This window comes from Chiloscyllium plagiosum, unplaced genomic scaffold (genome assembly GCF_037043375.1).
Source record: "Chiloscyllium plagiosum isolate Xiang-an unplaced genomic scaffold, Cpla_swu_hap1 HiC_scaffold_20, whole genome shotgun sequence".
NCBI classification, from domain to species: domain Eukaryota; kingdom Metazoa; phylum Chordata; class Chondrichthyes; order Orectolobiformes; family Hemiscylliidae; genus Chiloscyllium; species Chiloscyllium plagiosum.
The window spans coordinates 62,206,485-62,223,104 of NW_028270158.1; the positions used below are offsets into that span (position 1 = coordinate 62,206,485).

Genomic DNA, 16,620 nt, shown 5'->3' on the forward strand with positions numbered 1-16,620 from the left:
GCCAGGAGGAACAAGGCTGCTTTCTGTTACCACACATTGTATCTGCACTGACAACCAACTGCTGTTTGTGTGTCAGTTTCAGGAAGGACACTAACTGACCCTGTGCTAAATATGATCGAGCAGTAAATTCGCCCAGGCCAAGCTGCGCTGGCAAACTTTATCCCTGAAATACTGCATTAAAATGGGCACTTGAATACAATTTTGTTCAGCTGTCAACCAATTAGCATCCCTCATGGAACTCGTAGAATCATAGAATCCCTACAATGTGGAAGCAGACTATTTGGCCCATCAGGTCCACAGCGGCCCTCTGAACAGCAGCACCACCCACCCTATCCCTGTAAACATGCATTTCTCATGGCTAATCTACTTAGCTTGCACATCCTTGGGCACTCTGGATAATTTAGCATGGCAAATCCAGCTAACCTGCACAGCTTTGGACTTGCAAAGTTTAGCAGTTCGGAATTGGCCAAACATTTCCAAAATCTGATTTGATCATTTGTCGCCATACTGGTTTGGAAATAAAGCAAAGCAAACATAGATAAGTGACTGCCACCAACACCAATCCAAAGCAAAATCTCTCAGAGCATCCTAACCTTGACTTAAACTTTCATTCCCCTCAATGTAGCTCCACGTAACATACTGTGTTACTAGAAGCTTAGAAATGACCATTGGTGCGGAACCGTTGAGATACAATTGTATAACTGTTGTCCCTGCTATTATAATGCCAGCATTAATGATTTATGTTACGAGTTAACAATTGTGCCAAAATAACAGATTTTTGTATCAATGATCATTGTCAAGAGCATGTTTGAGGCTTGTGTGAATAAAATCCACAGTTTTGCCAGTTCATGTTGCTTCATGTCACCCTTTTGATCCACAGATACCAAAGTGAGTTCAGTATTTGATATTCAATATGATGCCAAGAGTATGAAGTTAAGTCTGGATGCCCCCAGACAGTTTGCACTGGGTACTGTCGCTGAATTTAAAATGGATGTTCAGCATCGGATCCCCTTCATTAAGCAGCTTGGTGTGCCTTTCAGCATCAAGGTAACTGATGGGAATATCTACTTGTACATTCTAGTTGTTAATAATAATTTCTACAGGATAACTTACGATTGAATTTGTATTGTGGTGTTATCATAAATCAGAATTAGAATTAAAATTAACAGCCCTTCGCTACTTTGAGATGCAATCTTGAGAATTGTAGGAAAGATGTTGTGAAACTTGAAAGGGTTCAGAAAGGATTTACAAGGTTGTTGCCAGGGTTAGAGGGTTTGAGCTATGGGAAGAGGCTGAATAGGCTGGGACAACTTTCCCTGGAGCACTGGAGGCTGTGGGGTGATCTTATAGAGTTTATAAAATCATGAGAGGCATGAATAGGGTGAACAGCCAAAGTCTTTATCCCTACGGTAGGGGAGTCCAGAACTAGAGGACATAGGTTTAAGGTGTGAGGGGAAAGATTTAAAAGAGACCAGAGAGGTAACCTTTTCATGTAGAGGGGTGGTACACGTATGGAATGAGCTGCTAGATGAAGTGGTGGAGACTGGTACAATTACAAATGTAAAAGTCATCCAGATGGGTATACGAACAGGAAGCATTTAGCGGGATATAGGCCAAATGCTGACAAATGGGACTAGCTTAACTTATGGTATCTGGTTGGCATGGATAAGTTGGACCAAAGGGTCTATTTCCATGCTATACAACTCCATAACTCTAATTGTGTTGCCTGAATCACTGTGGATTATGAGGTCATTGGGAGAGCACCTGACTTGCATTGGGCAAGTGGATGCCAGCAATAACATTTGATGGCAACAGCTAGGAATGCTAGTTGCTATCAGTCTTTGGGTAAGGGTAGGATTTTTCCTCAGCCCCAATTACATCCTGGGGATTACTATTGACCAGAAACTGAACATGCCTCACCACACAAATACTGTGGCTACAACAGCAGGTTAGAGCTAGAGATTCCGCAGAAAGTAACTCACGTCCTGACTCCTCAAAGCCTGTCTGGCAAATCAAGAGCATAACAGAATACTTCCCACTTGCCTGGATGGATGCAGTTGCTTGAAACCATTCAGGACACAGCAGCCTGCTTATTTTGCACCACAGCCACAAACATTCAATCCCATCGCCACTGACGGTCAGTAGCAGCAGTACGCACTATCTACAAGATGCACTGAAGAAATTCACCAAAGACCCTTAGAAAACACCATCCAAACCCACAACCACTTCCAGCTAGAAGGACAAGGGCAACATATACATGGGAACATCCATCCAAGTTCCCCTCCAAGCCACTCACCATCCTGACTTGGAAATATATTGTTGTTCCTTCAGTATTGCTGGGTCAAAATTCTGGAACTAATGTCAGTCTGAGTCTACCTATAGCAAATAGACTGTAGCAGTCCCATAAGGCAGCTCGATTCCACCTTCTCAAGAGCAGCTCTGGATGGGCAATAAATGCTGGCCTCGCCAGCGATGCCCACATCCCAGTGAATGTTTTGAAAAAAGGCACTCGAGCAATAACAAGTTTTTTATTAATTGACGAAGCTCCCAGAAATCAGTGTCCCTGAAATTTCGCATATATTCAAATCAGCAGAAACACTGTGATTTCAGGAAGGCTGACTGATATAAGGTGTGACAAGCAGTTTCCAGGTTGTGCTTAAGCACAGTCGCGAATTTAACATGTTTTACGTTTTACAGTTTAATATTAACGGAATGGTCACTTCGAATGAGTTGAGAAAGAGTGGCGAGCCAGAATAAGTCTGCTCAAAGCAATTGGAGAGCACGTGTAAAATCTGTACAAATAAAGCCCAAAGAATTGGAGATGCTGGTAATTAGAAACAAATGCAGAAATTGCTGGAGAAACTCAGCAAGTCTTGCAGCATCTGTGGAGAGAAAGTGGAGTTGATGTTTCGGGTGCAATAAATGCTCTGAAGAAGGTCTCTGGACCCGGAACATTAATTCTGCATTTTCTCCACAGATGCAGCAATATCTGTACACTGGCCTAAGGTCAGCAATGGCTATTATCTAAATAGTTCTGGAAAGTATTGTCCAATTGTAGAAATGATGTTTGGTAAAATTGTCTGAGTTTGAAAGGGCTCAGCACTGCCCAATTCAAAATTTAGGAACTGTACAATCTTATTCTCCTAACACTGTATCACTGTTGTTGTTGCCATCAGGCTATTTGCAATGGTCTGCTTAAAGACACAGCTGTGGATGCATCATTGAAGCTGACATATGAACCAGCCACCAATGTGATACTGCATGTGGAGGGAATAAATCAACATTACAAGTAAGGAGAAGAATGTAAAGGAGATCATACAAATAAATAAAACCTTGTAGGGTAAATAACCAGTGTTATTTATGTTTAAAATTATCCACTTAACAAATGTCCAGTGATTGAAAACATGCTTTTGTTTAAATTCCAAGGGTCATTCAGCTCACTGTGATTTACAGAACAACAGAATAAAATTAGAACCATGTTTTCTTTTAAAAGGGATAAAGATAAATACCTGAAGGGAAAGAATTTGCTGAAGGGAAAAAATCGGGGAAAATAAATCTGGGAGGAGTTACATTGCATTTGGAGAGGGACAGTAGGCCCAGTCAGTCAAATGACCTCCTTCTATATTGTATCCTTGGGATATTGTCATGGGGTTTGGAGGTGAATTCTGCACATTAGAGAAATGGTTTTCCTTGCCTCTGCTGGTTGTGTGTAGCCTGCAATGCTTTCCTGTCATCTACGAGTGACTGCTGCTGAACTCTGGTAGGTTTCTGCAATCTTTTCCATTTACGCTATTGTGCATTCTACTGTTCTGTGTCAGCACATCGCTCGTTAACACAAACCCATTCTGTCCTTCCTTCAAAGTCTGCTGTACTGGGCTGCTATTCTCACTGTTACACTAAAATATACATCACATCTCATTATCCCATCTATATACATTATACTCCATACTCATTCCATGATTCTGTTGTGTTCTGTTCAAAATATTCACAAAAAGGACTGAACAATACCTGAGGATGAAATAATTTGTCTCTTCTGTTGTTTTTTGGAGGGAGTGATGCAGGTGACGTTAGTGAGGTGCTATTTGTTGGTCATCTGTAGTTATCCTGAAATGTTCCAGGGGGTGTCTGCAGTCATTCCAGACCAGGCAGGGCTGGATTGAACCCTTCCCTCTAGGATATTGCAGAACAATTTGATCCAGCAGCTGTTTTATTGTTACTTTCTGGTGCTAACTAGGATCAGATTCCTTATATTCATTTTCATGAACTTCCCTGGCAGAATGGTGAGCTCATGATCTCTGGGTAAATTTTCAATGCCAAAATCTCTGTGTTACAATCCTCTGATTATCCTAGAATCCGTACAGTGTGGAAGCAGGCCATTGTGTCCACACTGACCCTCTGAAAAGTATTAGACTGAGACCCCTCACCCTCCAACCCTGTAACCCCGCATTTTCCATGGTTAATCCATCTAACCTGCACATCTTTGGACTGTGGGATGAAACCGGAGCACCAGGAGGAAACCCACGCAGACATGGAGAGAATGTGCAAACTCCACACAGACAGTCGCCCGAGGGTGGAATTGAACGTGTGAGGCAGCAGTGCTAACCACTGAGCTGTCACATTATTATATCTGCTGGTATTATTACATTGAGATGAGAGATTGTTCTTCAATAGCTATGATGTCATGCCTTACTGTCTTGATTCACAGTTACAGTGTTCTCATTTTGGATAACTAACATTTTGTTTTTTCCTTTCCTTTGTAGTAAGGAGTTGCAGTTGATTGCTTTGCAGAATATCCCTACCCTCAGGAACCTTCCCCAGGCAATAGAAATCTCAACCAAAGTAAATATCTACTGTTTGAAGTTACCAAAATATGACAGCATAAAACTTTTAAGAATCCAATTTCACTTTGTGTCAAAAGGTGGGGGAAGTGGAATTTTTAGTCTGGGCTCAGGGATGCAGCAGGAGATTGAATACCAGCTGCCCATTATACCCCCACCCTTGGCTGAGTTTTCTTTGACTTCACATGAATGGAAAGTCAGGTAGAATGGGTGCAATTGTACCTTCAGCATCCAAATCTCTGCCCAAACTACAAACATCCTCTTCCTAACCCCCCCCAACCTATCAGGTGTTTCATGCGGAGACACCTTAAGAATGTAATGCTGTTACTTATTAATTGATCAAATTCCCCACAGTACTTTTCTCAGACTTGAGTAAGTCACAAAGCAGCGAGCTATGTTGATGGCATGTGATGGTCTTGAATTGCAATAGAAAGTATTGGACCACAGCCAAAATGGAATGTGTATTGTTCAGTGGCGGGCTATTGAATCCAGTCAGATGGCACTCTAAGAACTACACAGTTTCTTGACCATTTCTGCAGGGGCCATTGTCTATCACTTCTGCAAACATTTTTTTTTTTAAGTGTTATCTCTAATTCCTGGAGGTACTGATGTTGGACTGGGGTGGACAAAGTTAAAAATCACACAACACCTTGCCAAGATTTTCGCAAGGTTTGTGAAGGTTTGTAGCTCAGGTTGAGGTTTAGGGTGTAGGTTTGCTCGCTGAGCTGTAGGTTTGATATCCAGACGTTTCATTACCTGGCTCGGTAACAGCATCAGTGACGACCTCCAAGTGAAGCGAAGCTGTTGTCTCCTGCTTTCTATTTATATCTTTCTCCTGGATGTGGTTCCTGGGGTTTGTGGTGATGTCATTTCCTGTTTGTTTTCTGAGGGATTGATAGATGGCATCTAGATCTATGTGCTTGTTTATGGCGTTGTGGTTGGAGTGCCAGGCCTCTAGGAATTCTCTGGCATGTCTTTGCTTAGCCTGTCCCAGGATAGATGTGTTGTCCCAGTCAAAATGGTGGTATTTTTCATCCGTGTGTAGGGCTACGAGGGAGAGGGGGTCGTGTCTTTTTGTGGCTAGCTGATGTTCATGTATCCTGGTGGCTAACTTTCTTCCTGTTTGCCCTATGTAGTGTTTGTGGCAGTCTTTGCATGGAATTTTATTGATGACGTTGGTTTTGTCCATGGGTTGTACTGGGTCTTTTAAGTTTGTTAGTTTTTGTTTGAGAGCGTCGGTGGGTTTGTGTGCTACTAGGATTCCAAGGGCTCTCAGTAGTCTGGCTGTCATTTCTGAAACTTCTTTGATATATGATAAGGTGGTTAGGGTTTCTGGCTGTGTTTTGTCTGCTTGTCGTGGTTTGTTCTTGAGGAATCTGCACACTGTGTTTTTTGAGTATCCGTTCTTCTTAAATACGTCGTGCAGGTGGTTCTCCTCTGTTTTCTGAAGTTCGTCTGTGCTGCAGTGTGTGGTGGCTCTTTGGAATAGTGTTCTGATAGAGCTTCGTTTGTGTGCGTTGGGATGGTTGCTGGTGTAGTTGAGTATTTGGTCAGTGTTTGTCGGTTTTCTGTATACGCAGGTTTGTAATTCTCCCTTCTCCTTTTTTTCTACTGTGACGTCCAGAAATACGAGTTTGTTGTCAGTTTCTTCCTCCTTGGTGAACTTTATGCCTGTGAGGGATATCAAACACACAAAGTGGCCGAGCAGTGGCTTTGTTTTTAGCTCTTGTTCCCTCAACTGTCACTGTCACAAGTCCACAAAGAGATTTTTGACATTCTAGAGAAGACAAATATATTGCATACTGCATATTGCCAGTAATTTCAGGCAGGATGCTGTAAATGAATCCCCAATCAGTCAGCAAAAGCAGCTTACTAGGGTGATAATTACTGCCTCTAGAGTTTGTTAAATTGAAGAAATTTCAAGCACAACTTTATCTGGCTGATCATTATATTGAGAATTTATGCTGTGCATGTATTTATACAGATATATATTGTTCATTAGAATACTCTGTGCTTTATTGTAAATATATAACAACCAAGATTAATTAGAAAACAATACAAATAAAATAAACATAAGCCAATTGAATTCTTCCATTACTAATATTGGCAACCATTTTTGTAGACAAATTACACCACGAATGTGATCAAAGGAACTCTGAGCGTCATGTTGGATGGAAAGAAACTGGACGCTTTCACCATTTTAACTGCTGGTGATTCCAGTTTCGGTGAAGTATTGGAGATGACCCACACATTCGCACAGGTCAGTCCCATCATTTAATTTAACATGTTTCCATTTTGTTTGTATAATGGGACATTTGATTAGCGTGACGTTGATTTCATTTCTGCGATTATTACTTTCTCCATTTTTGATTAAGAACCACACATTTGGCATGACCTGATTATCCAGGTTAGTTTTCTAACCAGTGAAGCTGCACCCCACTGGTAGATGTTAATGGTGTACGGTAGCGGAAATCAGGAGAGGGTTTGTCAGGAGTCAGTTTCCAGCTCTCCCTGATGTTAGTTCCAATGAAATTCATTGGAGATGGAGGTAGAACCATTGAAGTGCACAAGCCTCAGAGCAACACAAGGCAATCTCTGTTGTTGATGAGCTACTCTGCACAGTCCTAACTCCACAACTGGATTGGCAGATTTCTATGGTTAAGTGGCTCTGGAAAAGATACTAAAAGATGCTTTGTGTTTGGCTCGTGTTTCTCCATGACTGAGTAGATCAGTTTTTGAATATATATATATACCCTTCTGCTACCATTATATATGTATTAGTGTCAATGCTTTTGCTGTTCTATAACTGGTCAGACCGCATTTGGAGTATTGTGCACAGTTTTGGGTCCCGTATCCCAGGAAGGATGTACTGGCCTCGGAGTGTGTTCAGAGGAGGTTCATGAGAATGGTCCAAGGAATGAAAAGCTTTACATCTGAGGAGTGTTTGAGGACTCTGAGTCAATACTGAATGGAGTTTGGAAGGATGAGGAGGGGATCTGATTGAAGGATACAGAATACTGAATGGCTTGGACAGAGTGGATGTTGGGAAGATGTTTCCATTGGTAGGAGAGACAGTGACCTGAGGGCCAAGCCTTAGAGTAAAGGGAAAATCTTTTAGAATGGAAATAAGGAGAAACTTCTCCAGCCAGAGAGTGGTGAACATATGGGATTCATTGTCACAGAAGGCTGTAGAGGCCAGGTCATTGAGCATTGATCAAGGGTTACGGAGAGAAAGTGGGAGAGTGGAGTTGAGAAACTTGTCAGCCATCATTGAATGGCAAAGCAGATTCAGGCTGAATGGCCTAATTTCTGCTCCTATGTCTTCTGGTCTTCTATCCTTGTGTTACAACGTATGGCATGCTGTTTTGCAAGCTATTCCTTTCCCATTATCATAAAAATATTGAATCTGTCACTTTCCAGGAAATTTCAGATTCACAGGGAGCAGGTTTACAACATTTACATGAACAGATGGTCTGCGTTACCTAAATTTTTCCTCTAAATCTCAGCCAAGACCTTTGTTCTTTGATAAATGCTCTGCTCTTTATTATGGGCTATGAGCATTTCTTTCCATTGATTGTAGGTCCAAAATCATTTTCTAATTAGCTGTTTTTGTTTTCTCTTTTTACAGTTGAAAACAATTCCTAAACAATTGGTCTGTAACACGGTTTATCAGAGGATTGGCCGAAACTACAAGCTCACTCACAATTCCACCTGGGAAGACAAAGAACTGAGATTTTTCGGAAACTACAGTGGACCTTTCCCAAAGATATTTGGACGTCATGAAACCTATGGTAATCAAATTCGAGAAGAGTAGAAGAAATGATAATCTGAAATTGTATATTTAATCTTCCAGCCTAGGGGAGCACAGTGGCTCAGTAGGTGGTACTGCTGCCTCATAGCGCCAGGGACCCAGGTTCAATTTCAACTCTTCCGACTGTCTGTGTGGAGTTTGCATATTCTTCCCATGTCTGCGTGGGTTTCCTCCAGGTGCTCCGGTTTCCTCCCACAATCCAAAGATGTGCAGGTTAGGTGGATTGGCCATGCTAAATTGCCCACAGTGTCCAGGGATGTGAGGTTAGGTGAATTAGTCATGTGAAATGCAGGTTACAGGGATAGGGTGTCTGGGTGGGATGCTCTTCAGAAGGTCGGTGTGGACTCATTGGGCCAAATGGCTTACTTCCACACAGTAGGAATTCTATAACTTCAACAGATCTCTCTTTATTTGACCAAAAAATATATATTCTTCATTTCGAACAAGGTTAAGGAGAATTTGTCATTGTTTTTGTAGTGAACTTTCTCCACCCGTTTGCTATCCCGTTGCCTCACCAATCGCAGCTCAGGATGAGTCTGAGTCATTCTCTCCTCAGTCACCAGGACGACGTTGTAATTAACTGGGACAACACAGACCAGGTTAGTTTGCTAAATACCCGTGCTTTATTGTGACGATGATGATGAGATGGAAACAGTGATTCAAAGGATACAAAAGGCAAGATTTTCCCCTCCCCTGTAGTGATAGGGTGGGTGGTGGGAAGGGCAAATAAACACCAGATGGATACCCTCCCCTTTCTGTCACCTCAGCAATCACGTTCCAGGAGTGGGGCAGATGTCCCTGGGAGGTTGGGGGGACACACAGCTGCTTTCCCAACAGGGAGTGCAGGGTGGCTTGCCAGTGGGATTAGTTGGTCAGTAAGAATCTGACCTTTTTCCCAATCTGGCAGCCATTTGGGATAATGGAGATTTGCTGCTGAAAGCCACCCGGTTCCCTCCAGGTCCCTGCACCACCCACTTTGGCAAACCACCCCCGAGAAAGCACTCTCCTGCTGTCCAGTTTTTCATGGCCGCACAGCCTGAACTTGCACAACTGTCTCCAACTTCCCATAGCTGCCAGCCTCTGATTGACTTGTGTGGACAAGCAGGAGGCTGGAGGAACACAGCAAGCCAGTCATCATCAGGAGATGGAGAAGTCAGTGATTTAAGTGTAACCATTCAGGTTCAACATTGACCTCTCCACCTTCTGATGCTGCCTGATTTGCTGTGTTCATCCAGCCTCCTGCTTATCTACCTTGGAATCCAGCATCTGCAGTTTTTTTTTTGTCTCTAACCTCTGATTGGCCAGCAGCTTCAGGCACTTCAGTGTCCAGGCTGACAAGCACACTGGTCAGATTGCTGCTCACTCCAGTGGGCTGGTGAGTTTGGGAGCGTTATTTGATGTAACATGTGCCCCCACCCCCCCCCACATTTAGTTCAAAAGGTGATCAGGTATTTTGTTTGTGAGGAATGTATTCATGGAAATGCAAAATCAAAACGTACCTTTTTTTATTGTTTGTTCATTGTGTGTTGGCATTGATGATTAGGCCAGCACTTTATCGCCCATCTCTAGTTCCCCTTGAGAAGGTGACAAGTGACCTCCTTGAACCACTGCAGTATATTTGGTTCGGGTGGATACACATGCCTCACAGCGCCAGAGGCACAGGTTTGATGCCATCCTTGGGCGACCGTGTGGAGGTTGCATGTTCTTCTTGTGTCTGTGTGGGTCTCTATTAGATGCTCTGATTTGCTCCTGCAATCCAGATTAAGTGGATTAGTCGTTCTTAAATTATCCCATAGTATCCAGGGATGTGCAAGCTAGGTAGATTAACCATGGCAAATGCAGGGTTATGGGCACAGGGTAGGGGGTTGAATTTGAGTGGGATACTCTTCAGGGGGGTTAGTGCAGCTACAATGGGCCAAACAGCCTCTTTCCACACTGCAGGGATTCTATGGTATAAGTTGAGGTGTTTAGAAAGGGGAACCTTGTTGAGTTGCTGCAGTATATCTTGAAGAAGGTTCACACTGTATACCAGTGATGAAGGGAGTGAATTTTGAAGGCGGTAGATGTGGTGCCAATGAAGCAGGCTGCTTTGTCCCGGATGGTGTCGAGATGCTTGAGTGTTGGTGGAGCTGCTCCCATCCAGGCAAGTGGGGAGTGTTCCATCACCCTCCTGACTTGTGGCTTGGAGATGGTGGACAGGCTTTGAGGAATCAGGAAGTGAGTTAGTCACTGCGGGATTCCTAGCCTGCCTTGGACTGAATCCATATCTCATTTGTTTTTTTTTTAAAGAGTCAAGTGCTGCAAGAAGAGTCTGACACTTGTAACCTCTTGCAAAAGGGTTTATTTATTTATTTATTCGTTCATTTATTTTAGTTATTTCAATTTCTCTTGGCCTCCATGTTCCTCTTGCGGTTTTATTTTCTTTTGATCTCCCTCTCTTTACACATTTTTTTGCTTCCTTCCCTCCTCCATCCCTCCCCATAGTTGTCTCCGCAGTGTTGCATTTTCTCACTTGCTGCACAGCTACGCAAGGAGAATGAAAGGTCAGGGTTTTGACTGGGACGGCACGGTGGCTCAGTGCTTAGCACTGCTGGCTCACAGCGCCAGAGATCTGGGTTTGATTTCACCCTTGGGGGGACTGTCCGTGTGGAGTTTTGTATATTCCCCCTGTCCCCTGTCTTCATGGTGCTCCGGTATCCTCCCACAGTCCAAAGTGAACTGCCCGTAGTGTCCAGGGATGTGCAGGCTAGGTGGATTAGCTGTTGTATAAGCAGGGTTACGGGAATAGGATAGAGGACTGGGTCTGGATGGGATGCACTTCAGAGGGTGGGCTGAATGGCCTGTTTCCACACAGTAGGGATTCTATGATACTAAATGCAGACAAATGGGACAAGTTCAGTTTAGGAAACCTGGTTAACATAGATGAGTTGGCCCGAAGAGTCTGTTTCTGAGCCGTATTAATCTATGGCATTTGGTCCAGTTCTGAAGTTGAATCTGTTCCACAGAAGAATTATTTCGGACTTGACACTCTTTCACTCTTTCTTCTCCACAGATGCTCCAAGGCCTACTGAGTTTCTCCAGCACTTTACTTTTGTACCTGGAGAGGAATATTAGCTCCCTCACCCTCTACCTGACTCAAAGTTGTATTCGTGCCCTTCCAATTTACAGTTCTTCCTTTGTTCTTGCAATCTCTGAACTGGCTTAAGTCACACCATTTTCCCAAACTGGGTCAATCCTACAGAATGTTGTGGCATGTCTGAAATGGAGCCGCATATATTGGGACAGTGTGCAGGCTCCCACCCGCCCCTTACCCCTTGTCTCTGAAAGTTACCGGTGTTCGGAATGAGGGCTTGAATCTTGGATTCACATCCTGCCCACCAAATTTAAGGCTGTCCAATGCATTTCAGCAGAACATCATTTAGTCAGAGTTGTTGCAACACAGGAGGCCATTCAGCCCATCATGTCTACACTGGCTCTTTGAATGAGCAGCTCACTTAATTTCACTCTCCTGCCTTCTTCCCGTAACCCTGCACATTTTTCACTTTTAGGTAAGCATCTAATTCCTTTCTGAAGGCCTCAATTGAAACTACCTCCACCATACTCTTGAGGCAGCATATTCCAGACCCTAACCACTCGCTGCATGATTGAAGTTTTCCTAGTGACACTTTTGCTTCACTTACCAATTAATTTTAAACTGTTCCCCGAGAGCTTTCCGAGAGGGAAGTGTTTGCATGTCTATTCTGTCCAGACTCCTTTCTTGAATATCTCTATCAGATGTCCTCTCCGCCTTCTCCTCCAAGAGAAATGATCCCAACTTCTCCAGTCTATCTTTGTAGATGAAGATCCTCATCCCTGGAACCATTCTTGTGATTCCTTTCTGCACTCTCTCTCTAATGTCTTCACATCTTTCCTAAAGTATGTTGCTAGGAATTAAACGCAGTACTCTAGGTGATGTCTTATAGAAGTTTCATATAATCTCCTGGCTCTTTTACTCTACGCTTCTATTAATAGAAATGGAAATGGCCCAAAAGCTTGTGATTTCAAATAAATCTGATGTCGTGTGCGTCCTGCTCTTTTAGTAAAGCCTAAGTTACTGTATGTGTTAGAATGGGAAAATCCAGCTCAACCTATCCCATTCCCCTGCCTCACAAACGTTGTCTCTTCAGGTGCTTAGTTCAGTTGGCTGGATGGCTGGTTTACAATATAGAGTGATGCTAACATCATGGGTTCAGTTTCTGCACCAGCTGAAGAACTCTCCTTCTCAACCTCTTCCTCTTCCCTTGCCTGAGGCAAAGGGACCCTCAGCTTAAACCAGTTCTTGCTCTCGTTCTCTCTCTCTGTGTGTCTCTCTTTCTGTGTGTGTCTCTCTCTCTCTCTCTGTGTCTCTCTCTCTCTCTGTGTGTCTCTCTCTCTCTCTCTGTGTCTCTCTCTGTCTGTCTCATGAGAGAGCAGTGCTATGGGTTGGTAAGACTATTGCAACATTACCATTACCTTTTGCTTATCCAGTTCCCTTTCACTGCTCACAATTGAACCTGCCTCCACCACACTTTCATGTAGTGCAATCCACATTCAAATTCCTCACTGCTCCAAAACAAAATCAGGAAATGGTTCAAACAGTTCTCTGCCAGCTACTGGGAAAGACCAGTTAGATCTCAGTCTACATTTATCCAACTCAGTGGTTTTAATGGAAAGTACAACCCAACTCAGTTGAAATTTGGAAGCCACTTCCCAGCTACTGCTTGGCATTTACTGTCGTCAAATTCTACTTCAGTGTTTAATCCCATTCGATAAGTGATAAGACAAATATGGTGGTATTTATGACCTTGGGTGAGAGTGTAAATCAGGTGAGAACAAGAGAGGTGAAAATGTTCTTTGATATCGGAAGAGTGATATTTAATGGAGCTTTATAATGATCAGTTATATTAAAAATGTGTTTCCTTGGAATAGGTGGTTCTTTCAGCTTCCCTGAATTTGGATAACGACCGACTGGACAGCCGAGCCCACCTTCAGCACCCATTCAAACTCTCTTTGAAGAAGTTTGAACTACAGTGTCTTTCTGAAAGAAAAGAACAGAAATACAATCAAAAGGTTGGAATAGATGGCAGAGTTATCAATGTTCTTTTAAATATAATGTATTTCCTGTCATTCCCTTTATTCATGCACGGCTTCTGGGCATTGCTGGCTAGACTAACATTGGTTGCTCATCCCTAATTGCCCTTGAGAAGGTGCTGGTGAACCTTGGTTCTCTTGAACCACTGCAGTTCATTTGGTGTGTGCTCTAATATAGAAACGCAGAAAATAATAACAGGAATAGACCACAGGACCCTTGAAGTTTGCTCCGTTATTCAGTACGGTCATGGCTGATCATCCTGTTCCCACTTTCTCCCTAGACCTTTTAATCCCTTTAGCCCTAAGAGCCAAATCAGGCGCTACCTTGAAAGCATTTAGTGTTTTGCCCTCATCCGCTCCTGTGGCAGAGAATTCCACAGGCTCAACACTCACTGGGTGAAGATATTTCTCCTCTTGTCAGTAGAAGCTAGACAGGCTAGTCTTGTGTACTCTGGAATTTAGAAGAGTCAGAGGTTTCTTAATTGTCGTATAAAATCTTGAGAGGAGTTGCCCGGGTAGATGTTGAAAGGATGTTTTCTCCTGTGGGAGCATCTACAATTAAGGGTCATGGTTTAAAAATAAGAGGTCACCCATTAAAGAAAGATGATGAAGCTTTTTTTTTCTCAAGAGGCTGAAAATCTTTGGAATTCCCCAAAGAAAGTGGATGTAGAATCTCCAAATAGTTTTTAAGGCAGAAATAGATTTGGATGGGTATATGAATGGGAAGGGTTTGGAGGGATATGGGCCGGGTGCTGGCAGGTGGGACTAGATTGGGTTGGGATATCTGGTCGGCATGGATGGGTTGGACCGAAGGGTCTGTTTCCGTGCTGTACATCTCTATGACTAAGAGGATGAAAGATTATCAGGAATGTAGCGTTGAGGTTGAAGTCCGATCAGCCATGATCGAATTGAATGATGGAGCAGGCTCAAAAGATCGAGTGGTCTCTTTCCGCACTGTAGGGCTTCTACAAGTGGCCTATTCATGTTTCTTATTTGTATGTTTGTCAATGGCCTATCCTGTATCCATAGATGTGACGCTTGGTTCTGGACCCTGATCTTTGGGAAAATCATTCCTGCATTTACACTGTCTAAAATTCAGAATGTTGTAGGTTTTCAGGAGGGAGTTCCAGGATTTTGGTCTAATGAGCAGATTTAAGGCAACAATAATGTTGCCATTCTTGTCGCACTAAATGGTGACCTGAATCAAGGCTCTCCCCAGTCAGTTTTCTGATCCCTTCCTCATGACAGCAGTCAATGTTTTTATGTGAATGAAAGTGGAAGTCTAAGATCTTTTGGACTTTTGTCTGATTTGGAAATGTCTCAGAAGGCACGATGCCAAGAGCAACCAAAGTGTTTGAAGGCAGCCTTTAAATCTGATGATCCTTATTTGTATGGCTTAACTGAAGATTGTTTTCACAGAAAATACTTATAAATGTCATAATGGCCAAAAGGAATTAATGTTTGGATTGCAGCCTGACTCAGCGCGGAATTTTCATGCGTGGTGAGATCCTGTGACAAGGAATAGAGAGCGTGCAATGCAGTTGTGTGCAATTTAAAAAGAATGATTCATCCTAATATTATTACAATATTCGCAATATTGAGTGATTTAAATCACATTCCGAGCTTCAAAAATAGTTATTTACTTCAGTTACTAAAAGATGGATTACCCTTTTGCAGTATGAACACACACACACACACACACACATATATATATCACTGATAAAAATACACATTTTGTTGAAGCCGATCTCTCTGGCTTATACTGTGATATACTTATATCTCTCAAAGCTACATACATAAAAACACAAAGAACATGTACATGCACTGCCCATGTTTCAACTCAACAAAGCAACCAACAGCTATTGTCTGATTCATTCCTCAGGGCCATGCTTTGACAAATCCATGTCAGTCTGCCAGATTTAAATTTAAGCGAAGCTTGGCAGTTAACTGTCAATCATTATATAACTGGTGTATGCTCCTTCGCAACACTTTCACCAATCAGAGTCCACTTGCCAATCAATCAGCATACACTTCTGATACAGTATAACAATCTTGTCTCTCCTTATTGTTTGAATATCTTGATGAAAGGCTGTGAGAAAATGTGTCTTTTTTCAGCCACACTCGCATACTTTATCCAAATCAACTGTTGAAATGTGTATTGTCTGTCAATTGCAGCATAGAAACATTTCCTCATAAAGTGCTGTATCTCATAGCTCCACCGGAAAGTTGTGGATGGTCCTGTGCGATGCCCACAGATACTGTGCCTGCCACCTACCAACCTTCCCCAGTCCCACTCTGCCCCAGTGCAGGAGAGTAATAGAGAGACAAGCTTATGCACCATGGGTCCAATCTCTCCACTTTCCCCCTCCACATTGTCCTTCTCCCCAGTCGTGTCCACTCCTTAGCCTACTCCACCCCAACAAGATGCTTCCCCACTCCCTCCTAACTTTGGTGCCATGACTTCTCACTGTTGGCAACCACAGTCCCAAAGGCACGGCTGTGACAAGGAGGCTGTCAGCTATTTGATTGGGCAACAGCTCCCTGGAGGCAGGTCCTACGAAGATCCTTGTGCAGCAATCCACTTGATGGGCGTAAATTCACCCCAGGCTGTTTTGTGGGGTGGAGGGGGGGATAGCAGAGCCTCTAAGCATCAACTCAAAACATCTCACCTAATAGAGGGCTAATCTGTGCACATTTTCTGTTCCATGAATTTCAAACACAGCTAGATGATGGTACTGAATCATATAAAATCTAATTATTAAATGCCCTGACAGAAGGAAGAAAGGTAAAAGCGGTGAGTGATAGATACTGGTCCAACTTTCTTGTTCACTTTAAAATCAAGCTTCAGTATGACCAACGGCT

At 43.0% G+C, this 16,620-nt stretch overlaps 1 protein-coding gene across 2 annotated transcripts in view; it reads left to right on the forward strand.

Moving 5' to 3' along the window:
- The window catches only part of apoltp (apolipoprotein lipid transfer particle homolog), a 394,813-nt gene that overhangs the window by 289,094 nt on the left and 89,099 nt on the right, over positions 1-16,620 (forward strand). For both annotated transcript variants that reach the window (XM_043711128.2, XM_087998023.1), the window contains exons 50-56: positions 881-1,047; positions 3,177-3,289; positions 4,761-4,839; positions 6,961-7,098; positions 8,467-8,629; positions 9,127-9,248; positions 13,597-13,737. In XM_043711128.2, the coding sequence (XP_043567063.2) occupies positions 881-1,047; positions 3,177-3,289; positions 4,761-4,839; positions 6,961-7,098; positions 8,467-8,629; positions 9,127-9,248; positions 13,597-13,737 (923 nt within the window). The remainder of the gene's footprint in view (positions 1-880; positions 1,048-3,176; positions 3,290-4,760; positions 4,840-6,960; positions 7,099-8,466; positions 8,630-9,126; positions 9,249-13,596; positions 13,738-16,620) is intronic.